Here is a 22379-nt window from a genome sequence, read left to right as displayed (position 1 = left end):
GTCTCACTGGACATGAAACGTTGTCTCTTTGTCTCGACGGATGCTGCCAGACATATGAGTTTTTCCAGAAAATTTCCTTTTTTGTTTTAGATTCGCTGCATCCGCGGATCGTTGTGTTCAGTTTTCTTCATGACACATATTGCAATGAAAAAAGGAGTGAGCCAAATGTGTATCGTGCATGGAGTTTAGAAGGACTTGACCAAGGCACTACTAGAATCTGGCGAACTGTTTGAGAACCCGAAATGGTCGAGAAGCAGAAACTGACAGAAAACAGAAAGCCTGTGTTAAAAGTAAATTGTCCACTTTGCAGAAGTGACGGTCCACTGGAACTGGTTCTGATATCATGGCTGTTCAATTATATATATATATATAGATATATATGCAATCAATTTTAATTTTGTATCACCAGGGAAGTTTCAAACTGCTCAGTTGGAAGCAAATTACGGAATATTTTTACTGTTCTGAAAAATCATGCAAAACGCAAGTGCACAGTAATAAACAGGCAGTACAGGTCAGATACAATTGTACAGGAGCTGTGTCTGATACAGTGAAGTCTGCTCGGAAACATAAAGAAAAAAAACTCCCTTCATTTTCGAGTCACAAATAGTTCGATAGACACACGAACAGGTCTCATATTTCTGGTGGCTCGTTACAAAAGTAAAGATCATAAATTTGGAATTAATTTTTAGCAAACCCTTTATGACAATCAGGACAATATTGACATCCACTTGGAGTAGTGACAACAGATCAAAAATGACACTTTTCATGACAAACGCGACGTGTATCAATAGAAGATTAAAAAAACTGACAGAAAAGCAACTTAGATTAGAGAAACGAATTGTTCTTTCACTTTTTGTGTACATGTAAGTGTCAGAGATCGTTTCTTTAAATTACTGCCGCTGCTCTACATTCCTTCGAATTCAGTGCACATACGTCAGCATGACGTCTCACCTACAACATTCGAGCAAAGTAAAAGCATTGAAGAATGGCCCTCACCCGAGCACATAATTCTCACATCCTCTTTATGAGAACAGTCGTCTTGGTGACCCAATGGTACTGAAGGACATTCCCAGAGAAATGACTCGTTTCCAGAACACTTCACATCCTTCCACCAAATGTGGCCTGAGCCCGGTCCAGAGGACGAAGGGAGTGTCATATCCAGTGCTTTTCCACAACCCAGTTGTTTACAAACGACTTCAGCGTCTACCACATCCCATGAATCATCACAAACTGAGCCCCATATTCCATTGTAGTAAATCTCCACTCGACCAGCACAAGGGCTTCCACCATCTGACAGCCTTAACTGAAAGTGATCTGTGAAAAAATTACACATTTAATACACATTCCCTTCATCACTCAGGGCAACATAGTGTATAGATACAGGAAATAGCGTTTTAAATGTTCTCATGAGAAATACTTATTGTGCTGAAACATAATTTCTTGCAAAATTAATCGATCAAGTGTAACCTTTTAGCAAGAATGGACAGCACATAAATGTTTCAAAATATCTTATTGCACCTGGTACTGCCAGGTTAAGTTTTCCTTTCTATATTGAACATTCCGTGAAATATTTTGCCATCAGTTGCATTTGTGCTTTCTCTTCCTGTCACTCCATTTATGTCTGTCCACGTGTTACTTTGTCTCATGCTCAACCTATTTTATAGTGCACATAACTGTACGTTTGTCCAATATAAATACCGTCTCAGCTTTCATTCATCAGCGCACATGAGAATACTATACCTTACGAGAATATAACTGAAAGACAACATATATATTAGCATGACAGCAATAGCACTTTGAGTAGTTGTAGAAGTGTAAATACTGAAAGGGGACGAAAAGTCATTTCAGGATATTATCACGTGTACTTAGATACAAAGGTCCAGAACTAATTCACAGAATCACGGATTTAAGAAGTCTTCAGCACAGAGAAAGAACCTTCGGCCTACCAATTTTGTTTCTGTCAAAAACAAGCTTCTAAATATTTTAATCTCATTTCCCAGCACTTGGGTTCGTCCTTAACTCCTTCGCATCACAAGTGCACGTCTAAATATATCTTAGATTTCCCTAACGTTTCTGCCTCTACCACATTTACAGGCAGTGAGTTCCAGACTACTCCCACGCCCCAAGTGGATGAAAAAGAATATCCTCAGGTCCCTCTGAACCTTCTGTCCATCACCGGAACTCTATGCCGCAAGGTAAGCAATTGCATAACATAGGGGAAAGATTCCTTATTGCTTATTATCCACCTCAATCCTGCCCATACTCAGTCGACTCTGTTCAAAGGAAATGAATCCAAATCTGGCCAAGTTGTCTTCATAGCTAAATGTTGTTCATCTCAAGAAAATCTCTCAGACGTTGCCCCCTGCATTGTCTCCATTACTGTCATTGGATTCCTTAACTGCACACAGTTTTCTGCTCTGGTCTAAATCATGCTTCTTGCAGTTTGAGAATAAACTTGTTCGCCCTTAAAACACTGTCTTCAGCTTCTAACGAACCATTTTATGATCTTTATAGAGGAAAAGTGAAGCTTCCATCACGTCAACAGCATAACAGCTGTTTGTAATTTATTCTGCACAATGGAATTTTTGACAACTTGTGCGCTGGACCTGACACGAGAGGAGACCTTCCCTGAGCTCACTGCTTGCAAACTGCTTTTCTGATTGATCACAAGTCACACAGTTGCTTATATCTACCGCACAGCATTCCAATGTTGTTGCAATGTCCCCGGTTGTAATTCGAGATGAGTACTTTACACACATTCACCAAGAAGCCATTGCCTAGACATTTCAATGAGCATGAAAGCGTTCCTTCAGGGTCTCATCACCATCCCGAGATACATAACGCACAACGACTCCCAAAACATTATATAATTCCAGTGCGGCGACTTCGCATGTGAAACATCTCAAGACATTTGTTTTGTATGGAATCCATCTCTCGTGCATTATCTACAAAATTCAAACTGCGCTTTCAGTCTCTGCAATGCTGCACAAGATCAAAAGTTTCTCAGAGAAGATAAAAAGCTCTACTAATTGAAAGAAATGCGGTCATTTCAAGTAATGGAGTCCTAGAGATGTCCAGCACAGAAACAAACCCTTCAGTCCAACTCCTCCATGTCAATCACGTATTCTAAATTAATCCACTCCTATTTGACAACATTCCACACACATATTTCTAAACCCTTCCTATTTATTCACAAATCCAGATGCCTTTTAAATGTTGTAACTGTACTATCCTCCAACACCTCACTGTCAAGATATTTCATACGTAAAACCTCTTTTGTGACAAACATTGTCCCTCAGTTCCATTAGAAATCTTTTCGCCTTACTTTTAACCTCTGCCCTCCAGATTCGGATTTCACTATCCTGGGGACAATGCCTTGTCTATTCACCTTATGCATGCCCCTCCTGATATAATAAACTTCTGTCAGGTCTCCCTTCAGCCTCTGACCATCCAGGGAAAAACGCCCCAGTCTGTTTATCTTCTCCCAAAAAGTCAATCCTTCCAACTCTGCTAACATCACTGCAAATCTTTTCTGAATTCTTTCAAGTTTCCCAACATTGTTCTTCTAAAAGGGTGGCCAGAATGATACACATAAGTCCAAAAGTGGCCAACCAATGTACAGCCACAGCATGACTTTCGAACTCTTGTATTCAGTGGCACGGATCAATGAATGTAAGAGGACCAATCACCTTCTTCACTGCACTGTCTCTCCATGCCTCCATTTTCAATGCACTTAGAGTCTGCACACCGAGGTCTCATTGTTTGGCAACAATCCCCAGGACCTTACCATTAAAAGTATAATTTGTGCACGTGTGTCAACTGTACTTTTGGGTTAAGAAACTGTAATTAGATTCCTGATTAGATTAGATTTCTTAGAGTGTGGAAACAGGCCCTTCGGCCCAACAAGTCCACACCGACCCTCTGAAGAGCAACCCACCCACACTCATTCCCCTACATTTACCCCTTCACCTAACACTACAGGCAATTTACCATGGCTAATTCACCTATACTGCATATCTTTGGACTGTGAGAGGAAACCGGAGCACCCGGAGGAAACTCACGCAGAAACGGGGAGAATGTGCAAACTCCACTCAGACAGTTTCCTGAGGCGGGAATTGAACCCGGGTTTCTGGCGCTGTGAGGCAGCAGTGCTATCCACTGTCCCAGCCTGCCGCCCCTTAAGATTAGATTAGATTAGATTCCCTACATTGTGGAAAGTGACCCTTTGGACCAACCAGTCCACACCGACCCTCCGACGTTTAACGCACGCAAACCCATTTCCCTCTGACTAATGCAAATAACACTCTGTGCAATTTAGCATAGCCAATTCACCTGACCTGCCACGTAATGCTTGTATCTCACAACAAAATGGTGTCAATTTCTCATATTCATCCATCTGCAACCGCCGCCCACCTCAGATCTGCTTTCATCCCAGAGATGAATAAATGGTTTCAGTGGCACTGACAAGCAAGTGGTGTACATTCTCAATTTACTCAGCAGATGAATATTTGTCTTGATATATCTGAGCCGGTTTAAATGTGAAGAGTCTACTTACCTGAACAGAGGACCCCTACGCTACTGCCTTCGATGTCAGACGAATTCAATGTGTTGGAGATCCTGCACTCCTGGAGCTGTGATTCATGTCCATGACATTGGACAACATGTACCCACGCATCACCATCACTCTCCCCGTACTTTGAAGAATTATATATTTCTAAGGCATAACCGCATCCCAGCTGTCTGCAGACAACGTTGGCATCATTCTGATCCCACACGGTGTCATGCACTCCGCCCCAGCTTCCATGAGAGTAAACTTCAACTCGGCCATCACAGCGGCTTTCTCCATTCACTAGTCTTAGCGCCCAATTTTCATCTGTAAAATAAGAGTTACTGAGAACAGCGATTGAAATGAACACAGATATTCGAGAACTGACAATCACAGGAAAATGTATGATTTGCAATCATAAAGATATTTTGTCCATTTACTTTTTCAAATACTTTCATCATGTCATTACATTTCTTCTGAAAAAAAATTGAGAGGGGCGTGGAAATAAAAGTGCTGCTATTCTGGCATTCGTTGAAAATAAAGTCTCGTCTTTAGCTAGCGACCCCATTCATTCAGGCCGACTGTCAGTCTGCAGATGCTACTCGTAGGCTTTGACCATTTATATGTTGCCACTACTCTCATGGTTGACGACAGAGCATGTTGCACTGAGCAAATGACCCGCAACATGACTGAGACAACGGTCAAGAAGATAATGGAAATTGAGGAACAAGTCTGTTTGAGAATTATGACATTCAAAACACTTATGAAAATTTGGGATAGCACATAAATTTTAAAACGTGATGCTGTCACTCACTAACGTAACTGCCAATATTCTCCATTTTCTTTTGAAAATTGTCTCCACGCTATGGATACGTCAAAATCTTTTATTAGAAGGTATGAATACATCTGATTTCTGCGGCGCCATTTGTGCAGATTCTGATACTCCCTGCCAGGAGTTGAGGGCATAATGTCATGTCGTAAAAATGTTGACACGAGTAATTCAGATGCTTTATGCATTCTCTGGAGGAATGTTGGAAAATTTATGCTCTGGAATTGGAGCCCAGTTTCAGCTCGTGAACAGGGAAACTATGAAGAAATATTGAAAACACAACTCATGCAGCTCCTAATGTTTGTCAGGAAATCAAATCTGGTTTCCACATTTGATCTGCCCGACAAGGTCTTCAGGCTCATAAAAGAGTCACAAAATCATAACTAAAGGCCTGTAAAACCAACTTAGTTAAAATGAAATCAGGCATCAGCACAAATCCTGGCCTCACCAGTCACATCTCCGTTCCCTGAATGACTAAGTATCAGAATAATAATCGTTCAAATGTTCGTGAAATATTCCAAATCTAACAGTCAAACGATCATCAATTCTCCTAACAACTCATCTGGCTAATACTTTTCCTTATGGAAGGACATCTGCCGGTCTAACCTTTACTGACTGACATACGACTGCGGATTATTAACCATATAGTTGAAAGGTAATGACTTCCTGAAGTGAACTAGTGCACCAGTTGAACTCAGATTAATCAGAAAAGGCCTACAGGCCATCGGCTCAACAATGACATTCAATTCAGGTATAAATAAAATAATTACAAACTTTAAGTACACAGAAACACTGTTTAGCGAAAGAACAATTGCTGTAAAGGACACACCCGAGCAGATGACATTGGCCATATTTCCATGTGAACAGTTGAAGCTTTCCCCATGTGAAACTGGACAGTTCCACAATCGTCGCTCGTTTCCATGGCATTCATAGTTTTCCTTCCACACTGGTCGGGCTCCCCTCCCAAATCGAGCATCTCTCGGGATCGACTTTACAGTCCCGCAAAAAAGGTGCTCACAGACCACATTGGCGTCTTGTAAGCCAAAGTAAACACCGCACAGCGTTCCCCACTGCTCTCCATGCAGGACCTCCACTCGCCCAGAGCACCTGTTCTCCCCACCAACCAATCGTGGACCATTGTTTCCTGTTTTGGATCAAATAAAGAAACAAACGTTTGCAAATATCCACGCACTTGTTCGAGATTCAAAAGAGAAAATAAATCGAAACTCATCCTCCATTGCCCAATACAATACGTGACAGTTACAATGTCTTCAAAATAATTACGATTATTTCATGAAACTCTTTCCACTATTCCCATTTAAAGGGTATTCCCAAGATAGTGATTATGATCATTTACCTCAGTCCTGGAAAACCTATGAAACGAGGGTGTAAAGGTTGACTTGATGCAGTCCATAGTTTGATAACAGCAGTGTACTTTTGGTCCCGATTGCTCGTGCAGGTTAGATTGACTTTTGCAATCATGCAGTAATGCTTAACTCAATTTAATGATGAATACGTGGCTGCATTCTTGTTAGAGAGATGTGGTTGTTGGTGATTTAACCTGATGGTCACTATTCATCAGCCGAGGGTTGACCTCAGAAGGTAAGGACCATCATGGCAACTTTAGATTTTGGGGGTAATGAACCAACGCTGATGGCATTACCTTATATCAAAGACCAGTCATTCAGCCCACTGAGGTAGCCGATTCCATCAGGGTGTTACAATACAGTGCAGCTAACGAGGCGAATGTATTAAATAATTATTTTTGAAGGCAATTTCTGAAACATGGGCAACAAATGAGTTTACAAGTTTGAGGCAATTGAGATAATTATAATGTTAAAAGTTTTTTTGTACAGTAAGATGTTGAGCGTCCGGGTGACCAAATCATGACCAGTGCATCAGATGCTGGCTGCAATATGCAGTTTCAATAATATTAACCTTTATTCTCCCATCGAACCTACAGTAATGAAATCAATTATAACCTGTGAAAGTGTACCGTTTGGTAGAATGTGACATGGACTTCCCCGAATTTGCATTGAGATGCAGAGTAACACTTCAAAATTAGCCCCTGGTACCATGCATCAATGTTTTCAAACCATTATTCATGACATCTCCCAATTTCAGTAAAGCATGCAAAGAGAGCAAAACAGATAAGTACGTGACAGATGAAACTTTAAGCAAAGAAGTTTGAGGTAGTATATTTTGGCAGCCTGGAAAATGACTTACAGCGTGCATTTAGATGTTTTCACCTTTTCCCTCTTCATGTTGTGAATAAGTGCACTTTGACAGAAGTGCTGGAGCTTCAAAAGCTGAGATACATCAAGTTGACAGAATACTTGGTAGAGTAGTCAGCAATGCAACTTAAACTTAAATTTAAGAATAGAAGAATTTAGGGCAGAAAGAGAGAAATAATTCCTTTGCGTTTGGGAAGATGGGAAAACATTGCTTATAATTATGTGGAACACATAATTGACAAAGTGTGTCCTGGCTCTTGAAGAGATGCATGCTTGACTAATGCGTATTGGACAGGTTATGGATCATATTGAAGCAATGAAGCTGGAACTGATAGAGGTATACGAGAATATTACTTGATGAACAAAGCAGCAAACGAAAGAATTTACTGGACCTGCGAATTGATCATCGAAAGAGTAACAGGAAATAATGTTACGATTTGGGACAAAACGTGCACAGTATTGCATATTGGAATGTAATGAATCATTGTTGTGGTTCTGTTCGCCGAGCTGGAAATTTTTGTTGCAAACGTTTCGTCCCCTGTCTCGGTAACATCCTCGACAGGGGACGAAACGTTTGCAGCAAAAATTTCCAGCTCGGCGAACAGAACCACAACAACGAGCACCCGAGCGACAAATCTTCTCCCAAACTTTGAATGTAATGAATCAGACAGTTGACAAAGTGCATACCATGCAAAATACAACGTGTTACGAAGGCAAGATAAATTTACAGCAACGTGAAAGTTAAGAGATTGGGAAGGGACAAGTAAGTAAGGGACAGAACGGTGAATAAATTACCATGATAATATCTATCAGCCAACGAGTGTTTGTGAGCTGGAACTTCTTGCTGAAAAGTTTGTTGGCAAGAGATACCTTCAATGATGCCATACAGTCTGTTAGCATTGTTAAAAACTACTGACCCGATTATGGGTCACGGAGATTCAGAAAATAAACAATTGTCTTGTCATAACTTAAATTGTCTGAAGTTCACGTCAATGTATCTGTATCGAACAATGATTCATATTATCCTCCATGAGCGACGTTTAGTCAACGTCGACACTAAAGGGTATTGACTGTGGACAGTTGAAGAAATGTCTTTCCCACCCCAAACGCAAACGTTTTAAAATGTTTAAATTTTGAATAATTTCGTGTATATTTTACCTCATCACTCTTGTGCCACGGAACATGAGAATCTTGAGGATTAGTTGAGTCAGGAATGCCAGCGACATTACTCTTACACACATTAAGCGGAAATGTGTCTTTTTCTTTCGGTAAGCTTGTACTCACCTGAACATATCAGGGTGACATTGTTGTGTCCAGTGCAATCCTGGTGCGTGGTTGAAGACCGAGGGCACTTCCCCAGCTGAGTTTCATTGCCCGTACATTGAAACACCTCAGTAGCCGTGAGAACAGCACTGCCTCCAGAATGCATCGAGCTTGAAACAGACACCGCGACTCCACAACGAAGCTGTGCACAGGCCACATTGGCGGTTTTCAAATCCCATTCAAGCCCACACATTGTTTTCCAGGTGTCACCGAACTGAACCTCCAGTCTTCCAAAGCATTGGGAATTTTGTGGTACCAACCTCAGAGCTCTGTGATCTGAGATATTTTTCAAAATCAGAGCAATTTATAACAACAGTGACTTAGATTATTTTCTGATAAACGTTAATGTGATTAATTTTCGGTCAGGTACATCTGGAAATAAATTGTTCCTGCAATCAGTTTGCTGCCCTGTCGATCTCATTCATGTTCACCCACAACTCCGACCCTTATCTAATCTGACAGAAAGTGACTTTCAACCTAGAGATAAATGGCACAAAGTGATTCTGCCAGCCAACTCAATGTCGAACCTCAGTATGCATTGGGTTGTAAATGTGATAATTCCTGCAGCGCACTTCTCTCAATGTGGCTTCAAATGACATCACAATGGACACCTATCCTGCCCCTTCACCGGAGTGGAAACGGTAACAGGAATTCTTCAAATATTCACAAATTATATTGTAACACCGAATAAATTGGGGGTTTTGTTAGTATCATGTTAATAATATTTGGATAGTTGTCGTTGTGTTATCATATCCCTTTCTGGTTCCAGACAGCACTGACTTGTGATAAACCTGCACAGAAATGGCAATAGATTTTTACCTGAACAGACGACACCAGCATCATTGTCGTGTGAGTAGCTGTGGGGATCCCATTCCTGTGAATGACACTCCTTCAGAGCCCGCTCGGTCCCGCTGCACTCAACATTCCAGGTCACAATAGGTCCGGATCCTCGTCCAAAGTGAGCCTCGCCCGGGGCAGAGACCGCGGTCCCACAGTCCAGCTCCCGACACACAACAGCAGCATCTTGCATGTCCCACTCATCATCATCCACAGTTCCCCACTGCCCCTTGTAGTGAATCTCCACTCGGCCAGAGCAAGGACTGCCCCCATTCTCAAGTCTCAGCCTCACTGTCTCTGTAAATATAGAAGTGGTCACCAACGTGAACACTGCTTAATTGTATAAGATCGAATCATCGCCTGCATTCCCGGCTCACAATGAATGGGAGTGAGGGCATGGTAAAAATGCAGGCTATCGCAATATAACTCAGGATACGTAATGTGGATGGAGAAGGGCGAATGGTCATTTTAAAAAAGATGCCGAGTCACAGAGAGCGAGGGTCTCCACTAAACTAGCCAACGTGAGAAGATTTTTATTTCTCATTCATGGGATGTGGGCACTCTGAATCGCGAGAAAAACACACTGATCCGCCCTGCGAACATCTGAAAATGAAACAGCATTTCCGTCTCCCACTGCCAGAATTATTGTGGGATGTCCAGTCATGTGAGCATGATGTCACTGCTCAATTGTGAGTGAAATAATTTAGAAAATTTCCAGAGCAGCACTGCGTGTGTAGGTGCATCTTCACAGTACCTCCATGTGTTGTCTCTCTATCTGAGAACGGCAGTGTGCGGAGGAACTGAGTTTTCACACTCTGCTCCCCTGAAATAAGAAACCTTCAGGAATAATGCATCCCCATTAGTTAGGAACACACAGCTGTTCAACTTGCACATTAAGGCAAGGAGATCATCAGCACAAGTTAGTGTTTGAACGGAATCATCAGAATACAGTTTTGCCTCGAAATGACAAAAAAGTGCAATTACCTTTACTCTCGGCCTGAGTGTCCACACGTCTGCCTGAAATAGGGGGATGAAAATTAAAATGTTACAATTCAATTTAACACGTAGAAATAAATTAAACAAATGCAACAAATGCGGGCAATAATTATCGTTAGTTTGCCAAATAATCCTATTTTACACAGAGGATTGTGTTAGTAGGGAATTAGCTGCGAGTGGAAGTGATTGAGGTGGGAACATTAATAACGTGTAAAAGAGGTTCGGACAATCACATGGATAGGGACAGTTGAGAAGGATATGAGTCAAGTGCAGAGAAATAGGTTTTGTGTGGATTGACATTTTGGTTGACATGGAACAGTTTGGGGCAAAGGGTCTATCTCCGTGCTATGACTCTATATGATATCTGGAAATTTCACATCCTCATTTCATGCAATGCTGATAAAAGCAGGAAATATAATTACTGCAATTATCAATTATTGTCTGTTTTCTTCTAAAGTTAACCGAATTGTTTCCACACACAGAGACACGCTGCCAACTCTCTGACTGGTCTACTCGTCACTTGTTTTGAATCTCAGAATAATTTCTATAAAACTTTCAAGCAATCAGACAACACGGGTCATCTGTCCATGTGTTAATACATGGTCGCTCACTTGATTTATTCAATCCCTGCTGTACAACCTCTCTCATTACCTGCATTCATCGACTTGACTGATCGTTCACCTCTTTATCATTCGTATGCAATATCCTTACAATGTAATGCAAAATCCTTATTGTTTTTTAATGTAATTTGGTTGCAGAAAATGAACAGGAAAATTTTAAAACAATGTCTTGCAGGTTGGCCCGTTCATCAGAAGTTTGATGTTCCTTACTAACTGGAGAGTTTTGGAAAACAACAATTCCGGATCAGATCAGTGACACCATTGTGAACTCTCTCACTGATGGGAGAACTGATGCAAACTAAATCTACTGAAAGACTGTTCGTCGCGATTTCAGACAGATGTAACTATGGAATAAACTTGTCTGGTTTTGAACACGTATGTTGTCCTTTTGAACTACTTTTGAGAACATTTACTGTCTCACATGAAACACTACAGAGGACATAACTTTCAGCGTTGAATCAAGTGAGAGTCGGTACAATTAGTGTCCTACACTTTTCACACCGATAAAAGAACATAAGAACTCGGAGCAAGAGTGGGCCACCTGGCCCATCAAGGCTGCGCCGCCATTCAATGAGATCCTTTCGTGGATTCAGTTAGACTTACCCGCCTATCCTCCACAGCCCATAATTCCTGTACTGTTCAATAATCCATGTATCTTTGTTTTAAATGCATCCAACAAGGTAGCCTCAACTCCTTCACTAGGCAGGGAATTCCACAGATTCACAACAGAATTGGTGAAAAAGTTACTCTTCACCTCAGTCTGAAATCTCATTCTCCCTATTTTAAGGCGAAGTTCCCGTGTTCTAGTTTGACCCGCCAGTGGAATACACCTCCACGCTGCTATCATATCTACTCCCTTCATAATTGTATAAGTTTCTGTAGGATTCACCACTCATTCTTCTAAATTCCAATGAGCGTAGTCCTCGTCTTCTCAAGCTCTCCTCACAGGTCAAACCTCTCTTCTCCAGAATCAATGCTGTGAACCTTCTCCGCTATCTCTCTAGTGCCAGTACATTACTCCTCTAACACTGAATACTGCCTACTTCAAACTGAATCGCTGTATTGAGAAAGAAGTCAAGTTGATTTTCAGTCTGCTTCAGCCGGACATGAGGGACATGAACGTCACTTCTTAACTGTAGTGTTTATTTAGATTTCAATAAATAGTCATTTATTTGACTGATATTTTGTAATTTAACTAAATGTCAATCAAGGCAGGGAATATAAAGAAACAAAATTACTGATAGCAGCAAAAATGCAGAATACCTGTCCTTTTTGAACGCGAATTTAAACTGAACACATATTAATTACTAAATTTAGAAACTAAATAATGCATTCACCTCCCATTTGATATGACTTTATTCATTCATTTAAAAAAAAGTATCAATTCGACTTTACAGTCTACCCGAGTAGTAGAATTATGTCGAGAATAAAGAATTAATGTCTTCGTAAAATTGAAAACCATGAGTTGAACATGGGAGCCTGGAAGTGACCCTTGTATTTCTTCTTGTCTAATATCGAATTTATAAAAGAGCAATAATGGATTAAGAAGTCCGCTATCCATTACTTCTGCAGGAGGTGAATATTGAAGTGGTTTATGCAACTTACAATTTCATATTTCATGCACTTCCCTAGTTGTTCAACAAAGATCTACAAAACATAATGATGGAGCCGATCACCATCTCGTGCTTTGTCATCTGATCCAAGAATGTTGTTACTTCTAGATTAGTAAATATGAGATTAAGCAATCCAATTTGTCCCACTGTTTCACAAATTGAGAAGATTCAAAGTGCGAGATGAAACAAAATAGTGTGCAAGTGATGCAGAACCAGAGTAAAATTACTTCTCTTTCAAATCTATTGTCTCATCTTAGGAGCCACTGAGACTGTTGATCTCGAAGGTACACAAAACTAAACTCAGAAATCTTTCTTTCAATGGTTCTGAGCAACCTCCGGAAATTTAGTTTTGCATCGGGCCCCAATCAAGTCTCCTTCAAATGCTTTTAATTAAATTATATGCAACAGCGTCAGGAGTTCTGCCTCTGGTCGTCAAACTCACAACATAAACCATTTCACAAATTAAGCCAAAGCAATTGAGACACCAGGCTGCTGGCAGAAAAGAAAAGTGCATATGGAAAATCTGAAACAAATATGAAGAATGCTGGAGGAACGCAACACATGCGGAGAGAGGAACAGTGTTAAAGTTGCGACTCTGTTGGGACTCCTTATTTTCTATCCTTCTGTTCTGAGTATTATATCAGACTCGAAACATTATCTGTGTTTCACTCTTCATTAATGTTGACAGATCTCCTGAATTTATACAAAATTTTCCAAGTTTCTTTAAGGTATGAAGCTGTTCTGCATACTGCACAAAGTTCATGTTAATAAATGTATGATCAACCTCCTTTCTTCATATATCAGCTAATAAAATAATGTTGAAAGTATTCACGCATAGAGAATGTGAAACTAAGTCTGAACGACTTGAACAGTATTGATATGCACGTCTTTTTTTTATCTTCTGCCATATACCTTAGGACAAAACAGACAGCAACTAAACTTTAAAGGAGATAATACCAGTTTAATCTTCTGGATATAAAATGCAATCCACTCTCAGTGTCACTGTACCCATTATATGGGTGTAAATGGATTGACCAAATGCAGCACGTCAATAAAATCTAGGCACACTAGTTACTCTAACCCAACATTTCGATCTCGAGAGAGTGATTTAACCTCTGCGATCTGCTTTATGGAAATAATCCACAACATGCCGACTTAAGTTCTTAATTCATTAATATACATGGAAATATATCGGAGAACCAACGGGAGAAGAATGAGAAAGAAGGCTTCAATACCTTGGATAATTCATGATGCTGGATAAGTGGCAGTAAATTTTCTAGAGAATGAGAAGCCGAACTTACCACAAAGTAATACACCTCCGTGTACATGAACTCTCTTAACATACTACGCCATAGCATTTAGAGAACCTTGTTTAACTTAGACTCCCTACAGTGTGGAAACAGGCCAAATGGCCCAACATGTCCATGCTAACCCTCCGAAGAGTAACCCAACCAGACCCATTCCCATCTGATTAATTCACCGAGCGCAGTGTGGGCAACGTGGCATGGTCTGCACATCATTGGACTGTGGGAGGAAACTGGAGCACCTGGATACACAGGGACAATGCATAAACAGGGACAATGTGTAAATCCACACAGACATCGCCCGAGGCTGGAATCAACTCAGCCACCATGCCGCTCCATATAATGATCTGAACTGGGATGTCCTTCCTTTCACTACAAGTCCAGAACAGGAGCCAGATTTACAGCATTATTCACTTTCTGACTCCTCAAGAGTAATAACTGTGAGCAATATACAAGCCAGCGCTATGAACAGACATTCGCTCCTTACATTGCTGCAATAAACTGTAACACACTTTCAAAAGCTGGAAGGCACTTGGCACAAAGAAATCGGCTTCACTTCCAACCCTTCCATTAGCTGAAGAACTTAAACCATTCACCACCAAGATTCAGCCACCAAAGTTGCGCCATCAATGTTAATTGCAAGAACTCAGCTAAACTCCTTCCCTAACTGAACAAAACTGCAGCCACACTACCGAACAAGGTGCACAGATAATTAAAAGCACCGGCACCTGCAAATTCCCATCCTGATTGGGATGGCGACATTGTTCCTTCACTGATATTTGGTCAAGATCTGCAATTCTCTCCTCACATATGATGATGTTCCGAGCCTCAATTAATGCAGTGGACAATGAGATCAGGTGACCGCCACCTGGTTGGATTTTCTGTAACATTGACCAAACCAGACATTCCCACAGTTTTGAACAAATAGAAAAAGTGTTGTGAAATAAATATCCTAATAATGATTTCCACCTCTCCCATTTGTCACTTAGAATAAAGTTGGAAAAGGATTTATTTTGGATGTTTCATTTTTTAAAGGCTTGCGTGATGAAAATTGTGATGTTAAACAATATCGAGGTAAACATGTTAATTCCACATCAAATAGTGGAAAAAATCTTGAATGCGGCGAACGTGAATTAAGTAACATATGTAAAAATCACAACGCCAGGTTATAATCGAGCCAGTTTATTTGGAAGCACTAGCTTGTGGAGTGCCGCTCCTCTATCAGCACAACGACATGTTGAAGGAGCAGCGCTCTGAAGGGTAGTGCTTCCAAATAAACCCCGTTGGACTCTAACATGATGTTGTGTGATTTTTAACTTTGTCCACCCCAAACCAACACTGGCTCCTCCACATTAAAGTAACCTCGGTCCACAAATAATATCACAAAACGGTCAGGCAGACCATAGGTATAATCTGAGAGTATAATCCCTTTGTGCATGAGTTTAATTAATGGTGACATAGTGCTGACTGGTGTTTTACTGACACCATATTCACTGTTAGCCCAGAGTCTGGTGCACCCAAATGTAACAGACAACCGTTACAGCTGGTCAGGTTTTGTTGAGAAGATTGGGATTGCTTTCTTCTTGGCTTGCCTTCAGTGATAACACCGTTAGCAAAACAAAAAATCGAAACAAGATAAGACGCCTGAACTACCTCCATATTTCTATTCAGATCATGTTGAAAAGTAAGTCGATTACAACCGTCATCAGAGAATGGGTACAACTCTCACCAGAGAATAGGAGATATGTGTAAAGTGAGTTCAAGTTTTCGAAGAGCTAACTCTGCCAACAAAATGATATTAATGTAAGCCCTGCCTCAATTTGCAGCTCGCTTGCCTCGACACAGAAATTCAGCGCTGAAGGAGCAGTTGATGCACGTATCTTCGAGTCCTAGACACTCTGTGGGAAAAGAAGAGGGTGAACCCTGTCGGGTTGTTCCCTCAGCAGACTGTCCAAGTCATTTGGCAGAATGCTTCATCACCAGAACGTTCTAACAAGCACGAAGACGTCGCTTGGCTTGTGGTGAGAACGGCACAAACTGCGAGATCCCTCATGTACACCTGGCCAGTTTGCGACTACCCACACTGCTCTCTAAGTGGATGTAGGGTTTGGAAGGATGGCAGGGCACACGGGAAGTGACCGTAAAACATATCTTTCTGGAATTGCCCTTTGCAAACGATGTCTGGAGAAAGATGCAGTCAATTCTGTCGAGGCTTTTCACAAGAAGCTCTTTGACTCAGGACACTGCTCTCCGATCAGTTGCCCACGATACACACCGACACTGAAACAAACATCAACTGCGCCTGGAAGAGCATCAACTCGCTGAAAGATGTTCTTTGGTTTGCATGAAACTCTTTGGTATTCCAGAGCAAGCGTTTGACCCCGACGGAGAGTTGCACACTGGCACATTCCAAGGTGCAGGACTATGTGTTTAGGAATGCATTAAATGTTGAGGCAGCTGCCGCCAAGGCAGTGGAGAAAGACCACTGTCTGAGGTCTTACTGCTGAAGGTATATGGGGGTCCGTTCAGGTATCAGACCCCCCGATGTCTCGTGTATATATGAATACATGCCTTTAGTGTGTTGCTGGATAGAGTCAAATTCCAGTGTTGGTTTATCCTTCATACACAAATGTACAGAAATAAGAGAAAATTAGGATTGTAGATGCTGAAGATCAAAGTCTAAATGGGTGGTGGTGGAAAAGCACAACTGGCTGGGCATAATCCGAAGAGCTGGAGAGTAGACGTTTGAAGCATAAGATCTTTATCCTGATGAAGATTTTATGCTCGAAACGTCGAACCTCCTGTTCCTTGTATGCTGCCTTACCAGATCTGCTTTTCCAGCACCACAGTTTTTGACTACTGTACAGAAGTGACCTGTTTCAGTGACTAAGTATGCATGTAAAGGTATTTATATGAATAAAGTTTTTATTTGGAGACAGGAAAAAAGAAGACATCGTTCTGTAAAAATGTTTACAGTAATCCTACTGAATGTCTTCAACAACTTCCCCAGTCCAGGAAGAAGAGCTATTGATATTGCGCTGGCCAGTGGCAATCATTCAACTAAATTCACTGAATAACAAAACTGGTGAACAAAAGAAGGTCAAAGAACGGTGCATGTTGGAAATCAGAACCAAAGGAGAAATTGCTGGAAATACTTCGCAGATCTGGCAACATTTGCAGACAGAAAGCAGCGTGAATGTTTCGCTTTGGTTATTTGAAGATGACCAGTTGACTGTACCTTTTATTAGAGCGACAATTCTAACAGATTTCATGGAATAACTTGCCTGCCAAGTTTCCAAAATCGCAGAACTGTCTGAACAATAAAATATAACGAATTAGCGCACAGCGCCTTTGTTCCACTGAGGATGCGAACGGCTAACTGCGCCCTTTATCACAGCAATGGTTCTTACAGTTTCCTCGGAGGAACTTGCCTGTCACGTTTCCTAAATTGCAGAACTGTCTCAACAACAAAATGTACCGAATTGGCCCAGAGTTCCTTTGTTTCACTGACATTGTCAACGGTGCTATATAAATGCATCAGTATCGAGAAAGTTTTCGAATATAAAGAGAAGAAAAACTAACTAAAATCAGTGTAACATCAAGCTCCTAGAAATACATAAATATTCAGTTTCTATTTTACACTCTCCCAAATATTGACGAATAAATTAGGTAAATATTGTTCACCAGGTTTCCCGACTACACACACTGTTGAAGCAGCGATGGGCACTGTTTCCAAACACACCCGAATTGTCTGAGTAGGTTTTCAACTCTGTGATCTGTACGGAAACTACGAATAAGTGCAAGGATTGGGGGTGAATGGGGGTTGTGGTTGGGAAGCTCTGAAGCCTCAGAAACAGTTCCATAAAAAGTCAGAAAATAATGAAGACAAAATAGTTTTCATTCCCTATCATGCCAATATTTTATCTCGCATAGACTGATCATTATATTTTTGCCACATATATGTTGCCAATCATTGACCTATAAATGGTTGCGAAAATGTATTCAAGTGACCATAACTCACAGTTCAATAGCTGCAGAAGAAGTAACTTCACGAGGCTGACAAACATCGTCCCAGCTGGTGATTCCAGATCAAATCGGAACATTTGCTGAATGCTGATCACAGATACAGAGCAGCAGTTAACGTATCAAGTGACTCCTCTATTTCTGTAACAGTTAGTTCCTTCACCACGCCTTGTCCAGGGGCTCGTGTTTCTTTCCATCAACCAATAGATTTTGATGTGAGCAGACTATTGAGTAAACTCTGTCTTCTCCACCAATGAGAAATGATGTGACCATTAATGGGTACAATGAAACCGGGTTCCAAACACTAGTTCATCTTAACAGATCAATGACGTTTCAGATTTTGACTTGGAAGCGAGTCCCCACGCCGGAATCCATATCACAGAATCACACAACCACAGGAGGTTATTGGTCTCAGATTCTTTGAAGATACTCTGCAACTCAGCATCTCCACGAGTAGCTGGAGAAAGAGCTCAATTTCCATTTCTTCACTTTACACTCTTCAGGACTAAAAATGGAGACTAACAACTTCTGAGCTGAACCTCTACCCTTCCTTTAGATTACAAGTAACCCATTTCCTCCTTTATATATTCCTGTCCTGTCGACATTGGTCTCAACACAGCAGACCCACATTAATCTCATTCCCCCAATCCTTCGCACCTATTCTGAGTCATAATTCTGTCTATTACTATAACTATCAGTCCGTTGTCTTATTCTCTGAGCACACAGACCACCTGTTTCAGTCTTTTCTCCTCCCCCGTCTGTGCACAGTATTAAAAACTGTCATTATCCTGAATAATCACATTTGATGCAAAATATTAACTCGCTTTGTGTGTCCACACATGCTGCTCAACTTGTTGTTTTCTTCAAATGTCGGTCTTGTTTCTTTATAAAATCAGCTTTCCGTCATTCTAAAAGTGTTAACCATTGAATTAACTTTTAGAAAAACTTTAAAAAGTCCCCAAAAATCTTATCTTAGTTTTACTACAGTTCGTAATTTCTATGTCTCTTCTGCAAACTTGTTCCCTCGTCTCCATCACTATACCTTCCAATATTTTACTCATCAGGATCATTCTATAGAATTTGTCCAACCCAGGTACGAGAGGAAATAATTGTTTTCTTTTGCTCTTCGTCTGCAAAATCTGCTCAAATTTCAAATCATGTTGATTTCCCTCCTTGGATGGTCAGCTCTTATGGGACGGATAAAGTGCAATACAACAATGTTTTGCAATTATTCAAATTTGCCAAATATCAAATTTCCTCTTGATATGCGAGAGGAAATAATTGTTTACTTTTCCACTTCCTCTGCAAAATCTGCTCAAATTTCAAATCATGTTGATTTCCCTCCTTGGATGGTCAGCTCTTATGGGACCGATACAGGGCAATACAAGTTATTCAAATTATTCAAGTTTGCCAAATATCAAATTTCCTCTCGATATGCCTCATCTTTCAAAATTGCAGGGCCTGACATCATGGCAACTGTGACTGTACATGTAGAGCATAGAACGTAGAATATCGAACATTACAGCGCAATACAGGCCCTTTTGGACCTCAATGTTGCGCCAACTTGTGGAATCAATCCGAAGCCGACCTGTGGAATTAATCTATCCTACAGTAGTCCATTTTCATCCATATGTCTGTCTAATGACCATTAAAATGCCCTTAAAGTTGGTGGGTCTGCTATAGTTACAGGTAGTGCATTCCACGCCACTGCGAATCTCTGAGGAGACTAAGTTATACAAAAATGCAACAAGTTTGTCACTTCATCAGAAAAAGTGAGGACTGTAGATTGTGGAGATCAGAGTCGAACAGTGTGGCGCTGTCTGTTCTATATTCGAGCAAGGGAGAAACAGGGATGTACAGGCTGTCCGGTTAATTGCAATATTCTGAACATGGTAGTGTCCACCATAAACAATGTGATAACAAGCATCAATTTGGGCAGACAAAATTGAAATTATTTATGGAAGAGAAGTCGTGGTTTGAGAACTCCACAATATTTTGATGGGGTAACTGTTATATTGAATATGGGAGAATCTGTCCATGTGGTATCGACGGCTCATTGAACACTTTTGATTAAATCGAGCGCAAGAGGTTGGTGTACAGAACTGAAGCCTGCGCTATCATATGTGACATACGGTCCAGGACAGAGAATTGTCTCACAGAGAAAAAAAGTTGTGCATTTTCAGTGAGAAGGAGGTGATAAACGGAGTGTATGGGCAATCGAAGGTGGGACATTAGCTATTTACAACGCACTTCAACGATTTTGGATGAGGGGATTAAATGTGACTTTGAGAGGTTTGCTGATCAGAACCATACTAACAGGCTTCAAGGCCTTCCGGACAAGTTGAGTCAAAGAGCAAATGCGTGAAAGATGCCGTCTAACTCGGATCAGTGTGAGGTTAACGACATTGGACAGAAAACAGGAGAGAATAGAACACCAGAGAGTAAAATAAATATTTAAAGGTATGTTAGTGATAATGAACAAAGAGAAACGGATGACCCGTTACCCCATTAACTAAAAACAAGGAAACAAGTCCGAGACTGAAAGGTAAGTGCTAATTTGACCTTCTTTGAAAAACGGGTTCAGTCCAAGAACAACGTTTTTTTAAAAAAAACTGCTTCTACAGAACATTGCAGAGACCGTTGAAGTATCATGTGCCGTTTTGATCGCCTTGCCTAAGATATAGTGCATTGCATTGGAATAGTTGCAGTAAAATCCACCAGACTGATTTCTCGCATACCAGATGTGTCCTCTAAGGAAACATTGCATTCATTGTGTCCACAATCATTGGTGAGGATCTCATGGAAACGCAAATAATTCTAACGGCCTTCACATGCAGGATGCAGGTTTGATGTTCATCTGGCTTATGAAAAATGGGTCATGGTCTTGGGATACAAGTTTGCCATTTCGTAGGGTTGCACAGAGGTTTTGTCACTCAGGGAACTGTGAGTGGAATTCTCGAAAAGATTGGGATGTCATTGGTACATTCAAGAAAAAAAGCATCAGTTACCTACCAGCGTGAAAAACTGTGGAAGTTAAAAGGTAAAGTTAGAACATAGAACGTCGAACAATACAGCGCAGACCAGGCCCTTTGGTCCTCGGTGTTGCGTCAGCCGGTGAACTATTCTCAGTTCGTCCCCCTACACTATCACAAAATCATCCATGTGCTCATCTAAAGATTGTTTAAATCTCCGTAATGTTGCTGAGTTGACGACATTAGCAGGTAGGGCATTCCACGCCTTTACCACCCTCTGTGTAAAGAACCTGCCACTGGCATGTGTCTTAAACCTATCACCCCTCAATTAGTAGTTGACTCTTTCATTGCACTTTGTGACATGTGGAGCAGCAAGAGGAATAATTCAGATCTCCTAGTGTAATCAATTGTGGAATTGAATGCAGATCATGATCTGAACCTCAAACCATTTCCCTGTAACCAATTCTGTTTAAAATTCTATCACTGGATACGGGCAGCGCTGTCTCTGCCAGCATTTATTACCCATTGCATTTTCCCCCTTGAGAAATTCGTCATGAACTAGGTTCTTGAAACTTTGAACACGAAATGCTGAAGTTAGACTGACAATGGCGTGAGGGAGGTATTTTCCAGGATTTTGACCCAACGACAAGGAAGAAATGTCGACATACATCCAAGTCAGGATAATGAATGGCATAGACGGGAACTTGTTCTGTTCCACATATCGGCCGGCCTTCTTCTCTGGGTAGAATTTCTCGTGAGTTTGTAGACTGCTGTCTGAGGAGTCTTGGTGAATTTATTCAATGTCTTTTGAAAATAGTGTACATTGCTGTTACTGAGTGATGGTAGTGGATGTTTGTGGATGTGGTCACAGTCACTTGGCTGCTTTGTTCTGGATGCTGTCAAGGTTATTGAGTTTTGTTGGATCTGCACCAAGTCCGGCATTTGTGGAGTTTCCATCACTATGTTTCTCGGTCCACAGACGCAGCGAGACACGCTGAGATTTGCAGCATTTTCGGTGTTTGATGAAGAGCTAAGTTGCCCTGGTGGAACTCAGACTGGGAATCAGTGCGCAGTCTATTGCC

General features: G+C 41.1%; 1 protein-coding gene across 1 annotated transcript in view; it reads right to left on the bottom strand.

Annotated features, from left to right (window-relative positions):
* Positions 1 to 22379, bottom strand: part of LOC148144479 (scavenger receptor cysteine-rich type 1 protein M130-like) — a 39738-nt gene that overhangs the window by 5596 nt on the left and 11763 nt on the right. The window contains exons 3-8 of the mRNA XM_087975336.1: positions 10754 to 10786; positions 9752 to 10066; positions 8894 to 9208; positions 6205 to 6519; positions 4556 to 4873; positions 997 to 1314 (exon numbers count right to left, since the gene is read on the bottom strand). Of these exons, the coding sequence (XP_087831462.1) occupies positions 997 to 1314; positions 4556 to 4873; positions 6205 to 6519; positions 8894 to 9208; positions 9752 to 10066; positions 10754 to 10786 (1614 nt within the window). The remainder of the gene's footprint in view (positions 1 to 996; positions 1315 to 4555; positions 4874 to 6204; positions 6520 to 8893; positions 9209 to 9751; positions 10067 to 10753; positions 10787 to 22379) is intronic.

This window comes from Chiloscyllium plagiosum, unplaced genomic scaffold (genome assembly GCF_037043375.1).
Source record: "Chiloscyllium plagiosum isolate Xiang-an unplaced genomic scaffold, Cpla_swu_hap1 HiC_scaffold_27, whole genome shotgun sequence".
NCBI lineage: Eukaryota > Metazoa > Chordata > Chondrichthyes > Orectolobiformes > Hemiscylliidae > Chiloscyllium > Chiloscyllium plagiosum.
This window is presented reverse-complemented; position numbering and strand designations above follow the sequence as displayed.